The 17736-nt window shown below is 43.7% G+C and overlaps 1 protein-coding gene across 1 annotated transcript in view; it reads left to right on the forward strand.

Annotated features, from left to right (window-relative positions):
- The window catches only part of LOC122541158 (pancreatic secretory granule membrane major glycoprotein GP2-like), a 43921-nt gene extending 27224 nt beyond the window's left edge, over positions 1-16697 (forward strand). Inside the window, exons 7-8 of the mRNA XM_043677771.1 lie at positions 13493-13578; positions 14810-16697. Coding sequence (XP_043533706.1) covers positions 13493-13578; positions 14810-14911 — 188 coding nt within the window. The 3' untranslated portion in view covers positions 14912-16697. The remainder of the gene's footprint in view (positions 1-13492; positions 13579-14809) is intronic.
- The last annotated feature ends 1039 nt before the right edge of the window (positions 16698-17736 follow it).

Below are 17736 nucleotides of genomic sequence, written 5' to 3' on the forward strand. Positions count from 1 at the left end.
AACACTATCGCAGTCCCAGTCTATGTTTGGAAAACTAAAATCCCCCACTATAACCACCCTATTATTCTTACAGATAGCTGAGATCTCCTTACAATTTGTTTCTCAGTTTCCTTCTGACTATTCGGGGGTCTATAATACAATCCCAATAAGGAGATCATCCCTTTCTTATTTCTCAGTTCCACCGAAATAACTTCCCTGGATGTATTTCCGGGCATATCCTCCGTCATTACAGCTGTAATGCTATCCCTTATCAAAAACGCCACACCCCCTCCTCTCTTGCCTCCCTTTTTATCTTTCCTGTAGCATTTGTATTCTGGAACATTAAGCTGCCAGTCCTATCCATCTCTGATCGACGTTTCTGTAATTGCTTTGATATCCCAGTCGCATGTTCCTAACCATGACATCAGTTCATCTGCCTTCCCTGTAAGACCTCTTGCATAGCAATAAATGCAGTTTAACTTGCCAGTCCTACCTTGTTCTCTGCTTTGTCCCTGCCTGCTCTGACTGTTTGAGTTGTCTTTGTTCTCAAATGTACCAGTCTCAGTTTGAAATCTTTCCTCACTATCTCCCCAGGATTCCCCTCGCAAATGTCCCTGCCAGTGTCTAGTCCCCTTCCAATTTAGGATACTCTTTGGCTCTTCCCCTCAGCAATAAGTACACCATTGTGGATACTGCTGGTGGGGTTGTCCGACCAGGGGAAAGCCATAGTTGTCAGATCTCTGGCACTGAACCTAGCCCTGTGGCTCAGAAAGGAAGGGGGAGAATAGAAAAGCGCTAGTGTTGGGGCTCAGTAGTTAGGCTGGTTGACTGGAGATGTTGTTGTCAATAACAGGACTCTCAGAAGGTATGTTGCCTCCCTGGTGTCGGATTCGGGATGTCACCAATCGGGTGTGCAGGATTCAGAGGTGGAGGGTGAGCAGCCAGTAATCGTGGTACATATTGGCCCAAATGATATAGCCAGGAAAGGGATTGAGGCTCTGAAAGTGACTACAGAGAGTTAGGTTGGAATCTGAACAGCAGAATGAGTAGAGTAGTTATCTCAGATTTGCTACTGGTGCCACGAGATAGTGAGGTGAGGAACAGTCAGCGAATGCCACTTAACACGTGGATACGTGGCTGTGAGGCTGGTGCGAGGGCATACCTAGACCATTGCGATACCTTCTGTGGAAGGTGGGACCTGTACAAGAAGGACGGGTTGCACCTGAACTGGAGGGGCACAAATGTCCTTGGTGGGAGATACGCTCGTGTGGTTCTGGACGGTTTAAACGAGTTTGGCCAGTGGGTGGGAATCCGAGACCCATATCTGAGAGGGGGGAAGTTGCAGATGGGGCAGTGACAGGACGTAGTGAATCTATCGGGAAGGTTTCTCACGAGATGAAACAAAGAGATTGGTTAAAGTGTGCCTGCTTTAATGCAAGGAGTGTTCAGAATAAGAGTAAACTAACTTAGAGCATGGATCAGTACTTGGGGCAACGTAGTTGTGGCGATAACGGAGACACGAGTTTCACAGGGGCAGGAGTGTTTGCTTGATGTTACAGAGTTTAGAACGTTTAAAAAGAACAGGGAGGGTAGACAAAAAGGAGCGGGTTTAGCATTGCTAATCAGAGAGTGCATCACAGCTACAGAAACAAAAGGCTGTTGAGGAAGGTTTGTCTACTGAGTCTGTATGGGTAGAAGTTATGAACAGGAAGTGAACAGTCACCTCATTGGGGGTTTTCTTCAGGCCCCCTAATAGCAGCAGAGAGATTAAAGAACTCATAAGCGGGCAGATTCTGGAAAAAAATACAGGTTTAGTAGGGTTGTTGATATGGGTGATTTCAACTTTCCCAATATTGACTGGAACCTCCTAAGTGCAGATGGTTTGCATAGAGCCGTTTGTGTTAGTTGTGTTCAAGAGGGTTTCCTTACTCAGTATGTAGACAGGCCGACGAGGGGAGAGGCCATTTTGGCTTTTGTGCGTGGCAATGATCCAGGACAGGTGTCAGATCTCGCTGTGGGCGAACACTTTGGTGACAGTGATCACAACTACCTCACATTTACCATAGCTTGGAGAGGGAAAGGAGCAGTTACTGTGAGAATATATTTAATTCGGGAAAAGGAAATTATGACGCTACCAGACAGGAGTTTGGAAGGAGAGACTGGGAGCAATTGTTCCACAGAAAGGGCACAGCAGATATGTGGAGACTATTTAAGGAGCAATTGTTGCGAGTGATGCACGAATTTGTTCCTCTGAAGCAGGTAAGAAGGGGTTAGATTAAGGAACCTTGGATGATGAGAACAGACAACCCTTCGTCAAAAGGAATAAGGCAGCTTACGTATAATGGAGGAAGGAAGGATCGACCGCAGCTTTAGAGGATTACAGGCTAGCTCGAAAGGAGCTCAGGAATCGACTGAGGAAAGCCTGGAGGGTGCACGAAAAAGGCTTGGCAAGAAGGATTAGGGCGAACCCAAAGGCATTTTACTGATACGTGAGGAATAGGAGAATGATCAAGGAGAAGGTAAGGCCGATCAATGATGGCGTATGGAACTTGTGCGTGGAGTCTGTGCAGATAGGGGAAGCCTTAAATGGGTTTTTATGCTTCAGTTTTCACGAAGGAAACGTACTTTGTTGTGAATGAGAACTTTGAGGAGCTGGGATACAGGCTTGACCAGATCAAGATTGATGAAGTTGAAGTGCTGGAAATTTTGGAAAACAATAAGATTGATAAGTACCCAGGGCCTGACCAGATTTATGCTTATCTACTCTGGGAGACGATAAAGGAGATTGGTAAGCCGCTGGCAAAGGGCTTTGCCTCCTCACTCTCCATAGGAGTTGTACCGGATAATTGGAAGGAGGTAAATGTTGTTCCTCTATTCAAGAAGGGTAATAAGGAAATCCCTGGTAATTACAGACCAGTCAGTCTTACGTCTGTGGTCAGCAAAGTTTTGGAAAGAATTCTGAGGGATATGATTTATGACTATTTGGAAAAGCATAGCGTGATTAAAGGCAATCAGCATGGCTTTGTGAGGGGAAGGTTGTGCCTGGCAAATCTTATTGAGTTCTTTGAGGAGGTGACAAGATCGGTCGACGAAGGTCAAGCAGTGGATGTGGTGTCCATGGATTTCAGCAAGGAATTTAAAGAGGTTCCCTATGGTAGGCTCATTCATAAAGTCAAGAAGTATGTGATACATGGAGATTTGGCTACCTAGATTCAGAATTGGTTGGCTGACAGAAGGCAGAGAGTAGATGTGGATGGAAAGTACACTGCCAGGAGGTCAGTATTGAGTGGGGTCCCGCAGGGCTCTATTCGTGGGCTTATGCTCTTTGTAGTTTTTATAAATGACTTGGATGAGGAGGTTGACTAGTGGGTTAGTAAATTTGCAGGTGCCACAAAGGTTGGAGGTGTCATCAATGGTATCGAGGGTTATTGCAGACTGCAGTGCGACATAGTCAGAATGCAGATATGGGTTGATGAATGGCAGATGGAATTCAACTTGGATTAATGCGGCATGATGCATTTTGGAAGGTCGAACTCGAATGCTAAATGTAGGATTGAAGACAGGGTTCTCGGCAGTGTGGAGGAACAGAGGGATCTCGGTGTGCAAGTACATAGATCCCTCAAATTTGCCACCCAAGTGGATAGGGTAATTAGGAAAGCATATGGTGTTTTGGCTTTCATTAACAGGGAGACCGAGGTTGAGAGTCGCGAGGTTTTGCTATAGCTCTATATGTCCACGGTGAGACCACATTTGGAATATTGTGTCCAGTTCTGGTCAGCGTACTATAGGAAAGATACAGAGGCTTTGGAGAGGATGCAAAGAAGATTTATCAGGATGCTGCCTGGATTGGAGGGCTTACATCATGAAGAGTCGTTGAATAAACTCGGACTTTTCTCTCTGAAGAGAAGGAGTTAGAGTGGTGACGTGGTGGAGGTTAATAAGGTAATGAGAAGAATGGATAGAGTCAATAGTCAGAGACATTTCCCCTGGGCAGAATTGATTAGTACGAAGGGTCATAGTTTAAGATATTAGGGGAAAGGTTTGGAGGGGATGTCAGAGGAAGGTTCTTTATGCAGGAAGTTGTGAATGCATGGAATTTATTGCCAGCGGTGATGGTGGAAGCATAGTCATTGGGGACATTTAAGTGACTGCTGCGCATAAACATGTTTAGCAGTGAGTTGAGGGTTGCATAGGTTAAGTTATTTTGTTTTACATTAGGATTAACCCTCAGACTAGCATCGTGGGCCAAAGGGCCTGTTGCGTGCTGTACCTTTCTATGTTTTATGTTCTAATGATCCATACATTTCCCACACACCGGCTCCTCAGCCATGCATTCATCTGCTCTGTCCTCCTATACCTGCCTTCACTAACTCATAGCACCGGGAGTAATCCAGATATTACTACTCTCGAGGACCTCCTTTTTAAATTTCTGCCTAACTCTCTATAATCTCCCTTCAGAATCTCAACCTTTTCCCTTCCTATGTCGTTGGTTCCAATGTGGACAATGACCTGTTGCTGGCCCCTCTCCACCTTGAGAACGTTCTGCGCCCTGTCTGACACAACCTTGATCCTGGCACCAGGGAAGCAACACACCATTCTGATTTTTCGCGACTGGCCACAGAAACGTCTGTTTCTCGGATTAGAGAGTCCCCTAACACAACAGATCGCTTGCAACCCGACGTACCTCGCATTGCATTAGAGCCAGTCTCAATACCAGAAACTTGGCTGTTCATGTTACATTCTTCTGAGAATCCATCACCCCCTACATTTTCATAAACAGCATACTTGTTTGAAATGGGGATAGCCACAGAAGACACCTGCACTACCTGCCCACCTCTCTTACCTTTCCTGGAGTTAACCCATCTATGTGACTTTATCTGAGACATTCCCACCCTCCCTATAAATGCCACCCATCACATCCCCTTGCTCTTGTAAATTCCTCATTGCCTCTAATTGTATCTCAAACCGATCTATTCAATCTGATAGGATTCTCAAGAAACGGCATTTATTGCAGGTATAATCCTCAGTAACCTGTAAACTCTCGCTAAACTCCCACACCCTACAAGAAGAGTATATCACGCTACTAAGGGCCATTTTTGTTTCTTTCAATCTACAGACCCAGAAAATAGCACGGTCTTATTCCTCTACAAAACACTGCTCCAGGTCAAATTAATACTTATGGCTTATATTTTAAGTTTAACCAAGAGACATAGCTCAATAAAACATATAATCAAGAATGAACCCACTCTACTCACTACGAGACATATTTTCAGGCCACGCTTAAAATCCACTTATCTGCTTCTGTGTTGTCACTGCTCCCAGAAGGATTCCTCCAAGATCATTTGTAAAGTTCATTGTACTTTTTTAAACTTTTCCAGACGCATTCCGATGTCCAGTGATACATGAATTCACCGTGACAATATTGAGATTTAGTGCCTGCAGGAGTGGAATGTATGAACTAAGGGAGCTAGGATATAGATTAGATTAGATTAGATTACAGTGTGGAAACAGGCCCTTCGGCCCAACAAGTCCACACCGACCCGCCGAAGCGAAACCCACCCATACCCCTGCATTTACCCCTTACCTAACACTACGGACAATTTAGCATGGCCAATTCACCTGACCTTGCACATCTTTGGACTGTGGGAGGAAACCGGAGCACCCGGAGGAAACCCACGCAGACACGGGGAGAATGTGCAAACTCCACACAGTCAGTCGCCTGAGGCGGGAATTGAACCCAGGTCTCTGGCGCTGTGAGGCAGCAGTGCTAACCACCGTGCCACCGTGACATCCTATAGTAGGGCACAGATATTGGAATATACAGACCGAGGAGACTCAGGTGCAATATCTTGAGCGGAGCTTGTTTGACCACCTATGTTAGTGACAACTATTATCTAAGACGAGTGGGTTGTAAATTGGGGAGCTGAATAATGTTACTGAGGGAAATGAGGGGTAGCCACTCGAGAGAGTGGGATGTAGTGAGGAAATGAGTGATGTAACTGATTGGAATGGGATTCGGTGACTTGTGGTATTTGGGTGCAGTGACTGAGGGGTGTGGGGCATAGGGATTTGTACTGCAGACCAAGTGGGTACTTTGGTGTAGTTAATGAGGTGAGATGTTTTGACAGAGGGGGTATTGGACGCTGTGTCTGACTTGGTCTAATGTGGGGAATGAGGAAAGCTTACAGTGGTCACTGAAGGGAGACGGGTGTAATGACTGAGGTGAATATGATATGTTGATTGAGGGTAGTGGGATTCGTTGATTGTGGACAGAGTGACGAAGTGATTGAGGGAAGACTGATTCAATGACTGAGGAGTGCGTGATGTAATGACTGACAAGTAGTGTGAGATATAGTAATTGAGGGTGGAATGTTTTAGTGACTGAGTGGAGCGTGGTGCAATGACTGAGGGAAGTGCAATACATTGACTGAAGGGGGCGTAAATTAACGATTAACAGAGCGTGATGAGATCACTGATATAAAGGGGTGTCGTGATTGAGCAGAATGGGATATGACAGTTTGTAGTGGGATACCGTGACTGAGGGGAGTTTGATGTTCTGACTGAAGTTATTGGGATATAACAAGTAGGGGAGTTTGACATAGTGATTATTGAAGAGGGACGTAATGATGAGGGAAGTGCACTTTTGTGACTGTGTAGACTGATTTGCATACAGTGGTTTGTGGGATGTAGTGAGTGAAGGAATTGGGATGCAATGACTGTATTGATTAGGATAGTGTGACTCTGGGGAGGAGGGTGTACCAACTCTGGTAAGTATCATTGAGTGATTGAGGAGTATGGAACACAGTAACTGTGGCGAATCGAATGCAGTGAATGAGAAGGCTGAGTACATTAACTGAAGTCAATGAGATGTAGTTTCTGAGGGGATTGATATGCAGTTACTTTCTGAGTGATCTGCTGTAGTTGAGCATATTTAGATGCAGTGACTTAAATTAGTGGGCTACAAAGTGTGTTTTATGTGATATGGAACCGTCAGTGAATGGTAGATCGATGTAGTGACTGCGGATAATGGAATGCAGTGACTGAGGCGAGTGTTATATAGTGATTGAGTGGAGTGAGACGTGAGTGCATGCAGTGTCTGAGCTGAGCGGAATTTAGTGGCTGAGAAAAGGATGAATGAAATGATTGAAGACAATGAGACTCAGTGATTGACAAGAGTAGAATGCATTGACTGTTGATAGAGTTATGGACTTACTAATAGGCGTGGAATGGATTTGTTTTCTTTTTTCGTTCATGGGATGTGTGTGTCGCGAGGTAGGCAGCATTTGTTGCCCAACTCTAATTACCTAGAGGGTAATTTGCTGTGGGTCTGCAGTCACATGTAGGCCAAATCAGGTAATGATGACAGCTTCTTTCCCTAAAGGGCATCAGGGAACCTGGTGGGTCTTTTTTTCCGACGATCGGTACTGGGTTCGAAGTCAATATTGGACTCTTAATTGATTTGTTCTTATTCAACTCGAATTCCACTATCTGCAATGGCAGGATTTGAACTCAGGTCCGGAAAATATTACATGTGTCTCTGGATTAATAGTCCAGAGATAATAGCACCAGGCCATGGCCTCTCCTTTAGATGGGCTGTAGGATGCAATAAAAGTCGGAGTGTGCTACTGTGCCTGAGGCAATTTCGATGCAGAGATTGGGTGAGTGGGATACAGTCAGTGAGGGAAGGATAATAGATTGACTGAGGGGGACAGGATGCATTAACCTAAGGCTAGACTGTCATAGAGTCATAGAGTTACACAGTGATACAGCATGGAAAGCGACCATTTGGCTGAAAGTAGTTCATGCTGAAAATAGTGCTCACTTAGCTCATTCCAATTGCCCGCATTTGATCCATATTCCTCTAAACCCTCTCATCCATATGTCTATGCAAATGTTTTTCTTGTTAAATGGTGATATTGTACCCGCCTCAACCACTTTCTCTATTAGCCCATTCCATATACACACTACCATCTGTGTAAATAAGATCCCCCTCACGTTCTTCTGAAATCTTTCTCCTCTCACCTTAATCCTATGCTCTCTACTTTTCAATTCCCCACCACTGGGAAAAAAAAGACGACATTCATTCATTTGTTCGATTCTCCTCATGATTTTACACAGTTACCCCTCATTGTTACCCCTCATTCTCCAAAGTTCCAAGAAATAATGTCTTGTCCTAGTCAAGCTCTGTCTATAATTCAGACCGACTAGTTCTGGCAATGTCCTCGTAAATATTCTTTTCACTCTTTCCTGTTTAACTATGTCTTTCCTATAACAGGGTGATCAAACTTGTACACAGTACTCCAAGTGCGTTCTTACCAATGACTCATACAACTGTAATATTTTGTCCTAACTCCTATACCCAATGCCTGGACTGATGAATGCCAGCATGACAAGTGCCTTCTTCCATATCCTTTCTAACTGTGACACTGCTTTCACAGAACCATGTAGTTGTACTGTTCGATCCAGGACCTTACGATTTACTGTATAAGTCTTATCGTGATTTGACCTTTCCAAAGTGCAACTGTTCACACTTATTCTGTATTGAATTGCAGTTGCAAATTATCAGCCCACTTCCTCATCTGATCAAGATCCTTCTGGAATTTTTGATAACCTTCCTTGCTATGAATGATACCTCCTAATTTTGAACCAGCTGCAAACTTTACTGATCTTGCCTTGTACATTCACTTCCAAATCATTTATACAAATAACTAGTAACAAATGTCCAACCATCGATCCCTGTGGCAAACCGCAAGCCTTCAGACAAAGAATCAACCTTCATATCTCACCCTTTGCTTCCAATCACCGAGCCAATTTGGAATGCAATTAGCTTACTCTCCCTGGATCCCATGCAACTTAAACTTCATGAACAGTCTGCCACGTGGGACCTTGTTAAAGCTAATACTAAAATGCATTTAGACAGTGTCAAATGCACTACCCTCATCGATCCTCTCGGATACATCTTTGCAAAATTCTGAAAGAGTTGTCAGACATACTGACTGTACTTGATTAGACGTTGACTATCCAAATGTTAGTTGATCCTGTCCCTCAGTATCCTCTCCAACATGCCTACCACCGATGTCAGTCTCACTGGCCTGTAGTTCCCTGAATTGTCTTTGATACCTTTCTTAAGCAATTAACCACATTCCAGTGATCTGGAACTTCACCGATGGCTAAAGATGAAGCAGAGTCGAATGTTGGGACAGAATAGAGTGAGAAGAAGTGAATGAAGGAAGTTGGCTGTATTGACAGGCAAAAATAGGAGGCATTAACTGAGGAGAGTGGCATATCGTGACTGCAGTGAGTCAGATGATGTGGATGTTAAAGTGACGTGGCGTGGGAGGTATGTTGGTTGCATTGACGGAGGAAAATAAAATTCAGTGATTGTGATGCATGTGCTTCAGAGACGGGGCAGAGTTGGATGTAATGACAGAATGGAGTGAAATACAGTAAATTTAGAAAGTACGATGTAATGACAGATGGGAGTGTCAGGTAGTGACTGAAAATTTGGGATACAGAGACTGAGGGGCGTGGAATGTATTGACTGAGGGTATATCGACGCTGTCAGTGAGGAGAGTAGGAATCAGTGCATAATATGAGTGAAATTTAGTGTATGTAGAGTATAGGATATGAAAGAGCGGGGTAGATTGTTGTGGTTTGGATGAGTGGACACATTGACGAATGTTAATGAGATGTGACTGAGGGGAGGGTACTGCAGTGATTGAGGGAAATGGGCTGACGGGAATGGGATGGAGTGAGAGTGAGAGGAGGCCGTTACAGCGACTGAGGGGATATGGAGGCAGTGTTTAAGGGGTATGTCATGATGTGACTGAGGATTCTGGGATGCAGTGACAAAGAGAAGTAGTATATAGTAACTGAGATGTATGGAACGTAGCGACTGAGTGGAGAGGATGCAGTGGCCATGTCTTTTTGCATATTGTGACTGAGATGAGTTGAACTAAATTGACTGGAATGCAGAGACTGAAGGCAGACAGGAAGTAAGTGAGGGGACTGGAGTGCCGTAACTGAATGGAGTATCATTCAGGAATTGGTTGTGAGAGACAGTTACAGACGTGAGTGGGTTGTGGCAACTGAAGAGAATGAGATGTATTCACTGAGGGTAGTATGAACATCGCATTGAGGGAGTGGGCTCGCTTGAGTCATCTGAGTGTCATGCCGTGACAGGGATGTAGGAAGTGAAGGAAGGGAAACAATGACTGACGGCACTGCGGTGAAGTGAGTGATGTGAGAAGGATACAATGAATGAGGGATGTTGAAAATGGCACTGTGAAAATTGTCTGATGAACAGTCAGAGTGGAATGGGATGTAATGATTGAGGGTATTGGGATGTAGTAACTCAGTGAAGTGAGGTGCAGTGACTCTGAGATGCTGAATGCTTTGACTGAGAAAAGTGTGATGTGAGGAGTGAAGAGAGAGTGGCAAAATAACAGAGTTGGGAATGATGTTGTGATGAAATGAGTGACACATAGTTTGATGATGTGAGTGTATTGCAGTGACTGAGAGGAGTGTGATTTTATGAGGGACTGAAATAATGTGATTTGGTGGAATGAGATGTTGCGACTGAAGAAATGGGGTGCTGTAATTGTTTGATTGAGATGAGGTGACTGAGGGGAGTGTGATGCATTGACGGAAGAAGGAGGGATTCAGTGATTGATTGGAATGTAATGTCGTGCGTGAGGGAATAGGATGCCGTTATTGAGATGTGTGAAATTATACCCTGATGTAAATGGAACGCAGTGATTGATGCAAATGTGATTTAGTAACTTAGGGTTTGGGAGCGATAATTGAGGAAATGGCAATAATTTCTTGAGAGGAATGTGATGTGATGACAAAAGGGTATGCGATGTAATGACTGACGGGAGAGGAATGCAGTGGCCACATTTGTTGAATGCAGAGATTGAGGAGAGGAGGAGAATTTGATTAAGGGTATTAAGGTGCAGTGACAGAGATATCAGAATACAGTGACGAAAGAGAGTGAATTATAATGACTACGGCAATGGGATCAATGACTGATGGCAATTTGCTGTAGTCACTGAGGGGAGATGTATACCACAAAAGTGGAGAATTATATCTAATGATTGGAAGGAGTTGGATTAAGGTAAATGAGGTGCAGTGACTGACAGGAGTGTGAATCGGTGACTGAGGTGTGTGTCAGAAAGTCAGGTAACAGAGATGCAGAGACTGAGGGGAGTGTGACTTCGGTACTGAGGGGTTGGAGTAAAGAAATTGAGGCGAGTAGGATCTAGGCACACAGGTAAGTAGAATTAAGTTATTGAGTTTGATATATATTAGTCGATGGACATGTGATGAACAACTGACTGAGGGGAGTGCGGTGCAGTGATTGAAATAATATGGAAGCTGTACTGAAGAGAATGGGATGCAGTTTTTTTGAAATTATAATTTATCTTTTGTGATGTGGGCATATGTGGCTGAGCAATATTTATTTCTCGTCCATAGTTGCCCTTGTGAAGGTGGCGCTGAGCTGTCTTTTTAACCATTGGAGTCCACCTATCTCCGAATGCCATTACAGAGGGAATTAGTGCATTTTGACCCAAAGATAGTGGCATGAGGAGAACTTTAAGATTGTGGTGTTCCTATGTATCTGCTGCGCTTGTCCTTCCAGATGGAAGTGATCGTGAGTTTGGGACGGTTTTGTCTGATAATCTTTCAACACATTTTGCAATGCATCGTTGGATAGTACATATTGCTGCTACTGATTGTGAGTACTCAGACAGAAAGGATGCATGCGGATCTCATGTCACTCATATGTGCTACTTTGACCTGGGTTGTCCAGGTTTCTTGAATGTTCTTGGAGCTTTATCGATCCAGGTAAGTGGGGAGTATTTTATCACATTCCTGATTTGTACCTTGTAAATGGTGAATGCACTTTGGGGAGCCAGAACTTGGTGTTGTTGTTCTTATTCTTGCAGGTTATTCTGTTTGGCAGAAAAAAAAACAAAAACTTCCAGCTCGGCGAACAGAACCACAGCTTATTCTGTTTGGCATGCAAGTAGTCCTGTTTAGCAACTTCACCAGGTTAACACCACATTTTCAAGTATGTCTGGTGTTGCTCTTGGCATGTTCTGCTGCATTGATTCAGGGGAATGGAATGTACTGACTGATGAGAGAAGGACATGGTGTCATAGTGAAGTGCGATCTAGTCAGTGGGGAGTGGGATGTAGTGACAGAGCGGGGTAGATTGTAGTGACTAAGGTGAGTTGGATTCAGCGACAGAGTCGTAATATGGTGTGATTGAAGGGACTGAGACGAAATGACTGTGTTGACTGTAATGCAATGGCTGAAGGAATGGTTTTCAGTGACTGAGGGAACGGTTTACAGTGACTGAGGGGATTGAGAATTAGTAACTCGGTGCAATGGTTATAGTCATTAACGGATATTGAATGCCTTGACTAAGAAGGATTGGATATAATAACTGGAGGAATGGGATGTAGTATTTGAGGGAAGTAAGATGTCGTGACTGCGTGGAATGGAATACATGAAAGGAGTGGGATATAGTCACTGAGGGATGTAGGATGCAATGGTAAAGTTAAGTGGGTTATGTGACAGACGGGTGTAGGATGCAATAACTGATCATAATGAGAATGCAGTGACGGGATACGTTGACAGAGATAAGAGTGATGGCAAGACTGAAGGGTGGGATTCATTGCCAGACACTCTCTGTTTTTGTATCCCTGTCTTTGTCTTTCTTCCTTTATTTCTGTTTCCCAGTCGTTGTATGTCTTTTACTCCAACTGTCCCTCCCTCCCTGCCTCATACCGGCTGTCCATCTTTCTGTGTGTCCCTGTCTTTTTGTTTTTATTTCATTCTCCAATTCTACATCTCGTTGCCTCCTTTTTTCTCTGTCTCTCTCATTTCTCTTTCTCTCTGTATCACCGTGTATCTGCCTTCGCCTGTCTGTGATTACTTACTTCTCTGCATCTCTGCCTCCCAGTCTCAGTTTATCTCATCCTTTCTGTGTATGTCCCTGCTTTCATCTATACTTCCCTGTCTTCATCGATCTGACACTTTCTTTCTGTGCCTTACAGTCTCCAGCTCTCCGTCTCTCTCAATCAGTGTTTCCTTGCCTTCATCGGTTTCTCTCAAAATGTGTCCCCTCTCCTTTGTCTGCCTGGATCTCCACATCTCCTTGAGTCAGGCAGCGTTTTGATCTCTCTCTGAGAATCAAGCGAGGAGGCGAATAGAGGGTGTGGAAGGTCAGTAAAGATAAAATATAGAAGATAAAGAATTGATGAGTTGGGAGCAATGAGAAGAGAAGTGGAAGCAAGGAGTGAAGATTGGCCATGGTGTGAGAAGAACGATGTCTAGAGGAGTGAACTGACAGCAAGATAACTAAAACACAGAAAGAGAAGACCTAAACGAGAAACAGGTGTCAAGGGGCAAAAATGGGATTAGTTGAATCGTACAAACCAATACTGTACCTTGTGTATAATTCTGGGTGTATGTAGCATGTTGGTGGTCTTTCTATTATGTTTAGATACTCAATATCAATGGGTTAAAGTGTTGATCACTTCGGAGACAGAGATCGAAAATGAAGAGGCGAAGAAAATCGCCATGCAGAAGGTAAGAGATTCTGCCATACAAAAAGTGCAGATATAGATTCACCTCCAGCTGGCGCCTCTTCACTATCCATAATGACTCATTGTGGAGTGGAGCTCAACAAAAATAAACTATTACTGTGTCATAGGCGGGTTGTCCTCATGTCATGCATACACGCACATTGATTGGGAAAAGGGAGCGTGTCCTCCCAAGGGCCGAATGGTTACCTTGGTACTGTTAACCTGCTCATTGTAAGGGATGGGTTGAATGGGTCGGCACTGTTCCAGGGTAACAGACTCGATAAGGAGAGACTGAATGGCCTCCTGTTCCAGTCTAACAGGATTGAAAGTGGAGCAGAGTGGTGTTGCATTACTGAGTAACAGGCACAGGATGGAGATCGAATGTCCTTCTTCTGCTTTTTGGTTTGCCTTACTTTATTTATATCTCACTTCCTGTCTTCTATTTCTCCCTCTCCCTTCCACATTCCCCGTTTGTAAAATCCTTGACTTCTGTCCTCATCTATCTGTTTCATTCCCACAGACTGTCTTTTACTGCAATCCTCCTATTGCCTTTTCTTCCTCCTCACTTTCTCTCTCATTCTACCTGTCTTTCCTCTCTATTCTTGTTACTGCTATGTCTCAGCCTCTGTCACTTCCCTCCGATTCCCTGTCTTACTTCTGTTTTTATCTCAAAATCTATCTATACTTCTTGCTTCATTTGTATTCCCTCGTGGGATATGACTGCCTGTTTGTATCTGCACTTGAACTCAGTAGCTTGCTAGGGCATTTCAGAGGGCAGTTGAGAATCAGCCACATCGCTGTGAATCTGCATTTGCAAGCAGGCTAGGCAAGCTGAGGATTGCAAATTCCCTCCTTTGAAAGGCACCAGTGAGCCAGATTAATTTCTCCGAACAAATGAACTGCAGATGCTGTAAATCAGAAACAAGAAGAGCAATTGCTCAAACAGCTCATCAAGTCTGACAGCATATGTGTAGAGAAATCAAAGTTAACGTTTCAGATCACGTTATCCTTCCTCAAAACTACTTTTCCCCAACAGTTGGCATCGATTTCAACACCATCCTGCGAGTCATAATTTCAATCTTATTGAATTAAAATTCTACGTCTACAATGATGGGATTCGAACACAGCGCTCCAGAACATGACCTGAATTTCTGAAATAATAGTCCAGCGGTAATAGTACTGAGCTAATTCATTTCGTGGTTATGATATCTTTTCCTTTCCCTTCTGTGTTCCAGCTTCAGGAGATGGTCAACAAGCAAGCTGGCCAAGGGATGGACTTAGTCTTGGAAGAGGGATATTGTTCAGCCGTGGACATCTCGGACTCTGAAAGAAGCTGACCGTGTTCATAAGACCCTGACATCCGTTGATGAGATCACCTGGTTGATATCATGCGTGTAACTGAACGACTTGGTCTCCGCTTCACAGATTTGACCGCAGCAAACTCTTAGAAATTGTTTATTTTTCACTGTTTTCAGGTAGCATATCATTTGAAAACATTTATGCTACTTCACTGTTGTCAAGTTGCGTTTTATATAAAGTCTGCTTATGTTCCTGAAGAGTTAGATTCGGCAAGCTGTTGCATTTTACAGAGATAATCAAGTCGAAACTAGATAATAGGAGTTGTCCTTGTACTGGATGAGTAAATATTCACTCTAGGGAACAATGGGGAACAATGCATGGGTTTAATTGGGAAACGCAAGGTGCTGTTGTCATCTGCCAGGAGCTGGACTGGTGGACTGCAATGTTGACCGTGGGTGGGTTTCTTTTGCCGAACATATGAACCAGGATGATGTATAATATTCTGTGCAGTGGGAACAAGCACATTCTGTGGCAGTGTCGATTAGCTTTGTATTGGCCTTATAGTGCCATGGACCATGGTTTGATTCCAGCTTCGAGCGATCGTCTTCGTGGAGTTTGCACATTGTCCCCGTGTCTGCGAGGGTTTCCACTGGGTGCTCTGAATTCCATCTGCAGTCCAAAGGTAATGCAAGTTCGGTGGATTGGCCATGCTAAACTGCCCATATTTTTCAGTAGTTTGTAAATTAGTCGTGTTAGCCATGGGAAATACAGGGTTACAGGGATATCTGTGCTTTGGATGCTCTTCAGAGGATTGATGTGGACTTGTTGGATTGAACGGCCTGTTTCCACACAGTGAGCATTCGATTTTTGAAAAACGTCAGGTGTTGTTATTTCAGTTAAACTACTTGTAAGTGCTGATATCCTGGTATCAAAGTGATAGATTCCCTATCTCTTTCAACATTAGAATCACCTCAATAGTATTGAGTGGCCCTCACTACACGTGCGATCTGGTATAGTCTAAATTATTCGATCATGTGGGCTAGTAGGCTTTCTGGTAGTCTTATAGTTTGTGAAGGGTCCTCGCCCAAACAGAAGACCTGGTCGACTCGTCTTAGTGCTCTTTTTATTTAAACCAAATCTGGTTCATTTTTCTACTGTTAATAATGATCCTGGCAAATTTGTTGAAACGCCTGGTGCATTCCCCCAATTTATATGTCACCAGAAGGAGTCACTGCCAGAGTGGATATGCACACAAGTCTGACCCGAATGAACAGTACTTTTACCATAACCATCATTATCTGACAGTCGCTCAATAAATGGAATTACAAATTGACTAATCGTGTTCCCATCAGGGATGACTGACCACGCCATCCCCAAAATTTTGTCGCTGGAAATGGTACCCGTGTGCAATCCGGGACACCTAATCTTTCATCAGCGCACACCAAATACCTTCCCCACATTATTCATGTTTGAGTCTACTACTTCCCCTTTGTTACTACAGATAAACTTGATCTTCTGAGAGAAATTGTTCCTGATCACGGGGTGTTCTTCAAGTATCGACACTGCTACATGTGAAGGATAGGAGAACGTTCTGTTTCTTTGGCTTCTTTGATTCCCCTTTCGTTTTCTATTCTCACCTTCCTACCTCGACAGTTGGGGGATATCGTCCTGAACTACAGTAATTTCATCTTGAATTTGCAGCTGGCTATCTCCTTGATCTCCTCAGGATTCGGAACATTGTATACATCGAGCATGACATGCCAACAATGACTGTCCTGTTTCTGTCCTATCGACTCTAATTGATTCAAAGATTAAACTATTTATTATTATCTCGTGCAGTTAATACCTTGTATACGGATGGACTATCTTCATTTGCTATCTCAGAGGGTCTGGCACTCTCTTGGGCTTAAAACATGCGATCGTGTGGTATATACTCACCATGACTGTTTGTCCTGGCCTTAACTCTATTGCGCTGGTTTTGAGTCAAAGTGCGCTTTGTTTTGCTGCTGCTTCTTTGCCATTTCATGAACTGCGACATAGTTGGCCTGTTTTCACTGTTTCTACAAACTATTGTACATACTTTTCAGATGCAATAACGGCAACGTCAGGGTTCTAATCGTTACATCCCCTCCGCTCCTCTCATGCATCTTCCAGCTATGAGTTTATCGCGGGTGTAGCCTGTGGATGAAGAGGCTGTATTGCTCACTATCATCAGTACTTAAGGAAGGACTGCTTGCCATAAATTTCGACTTTGTTGCACCATCTTAGCCATAATTTCTTTTGGACTCATCCATTCCACAATTTCACTAGATTGTGGTCTTTCAGACCATATGTCTTCCTGACTACTCTATCCACCTGTCGAGCCACACACAGGGTACAATGGACGTGAACTTCCAGATCTCTCTGTTCATCAGCTTTTCACAAGGCTCTTCCGTTTACAGTATAGTTCGATCTGAAATTAGACTTCCCAAAATACATCACCTCACATTTGCCTGGATTGAAATCCATTTGCCACTTCTACGCCCAACACTCCAGCCTATCTATATTCTCCTGTATTCTTTGACAGTCACTTATGCTTTCTGCTACGCTACCAATCTTCATGTCATCTGCAAAATTACTGATTCAGTCCAACAATGCCCTCTTCCAGATCAGTTTTGTATATCACAAACAACAATGGCCCAGTACTAATTCCTGTGGAACGCCACTAGTCACCTTTCTCCATTTCGAGAAAATCACTTCAGATACTACTCTCTTCTCCTGTTGCTCACCCAGTTCTTTATCCATCTAGCTATAACACCCTGCACACCATGTAACTTCACTTTCTCCATTAGTTTATCATGGGGAACATTATCAAACACCTTAC

The sequence above is a fragment of the Chiloscyllium plagiosum genome, chromosome 37 (assembly GCF_004010195.1).
Source record: "Chiloscyllium plagiosum isolate BGI_BamShark_2017 chromosome 37, ASM401019v2, whole genome shotgun sequence".
Lineage (NCBI taxonomy): Eukaryota > Metazoa > Chordata > Chondrichthyes > Orectolobiformes > Hemiscylliidae > Chiloscyllium > Chiloscyllium plagiosum.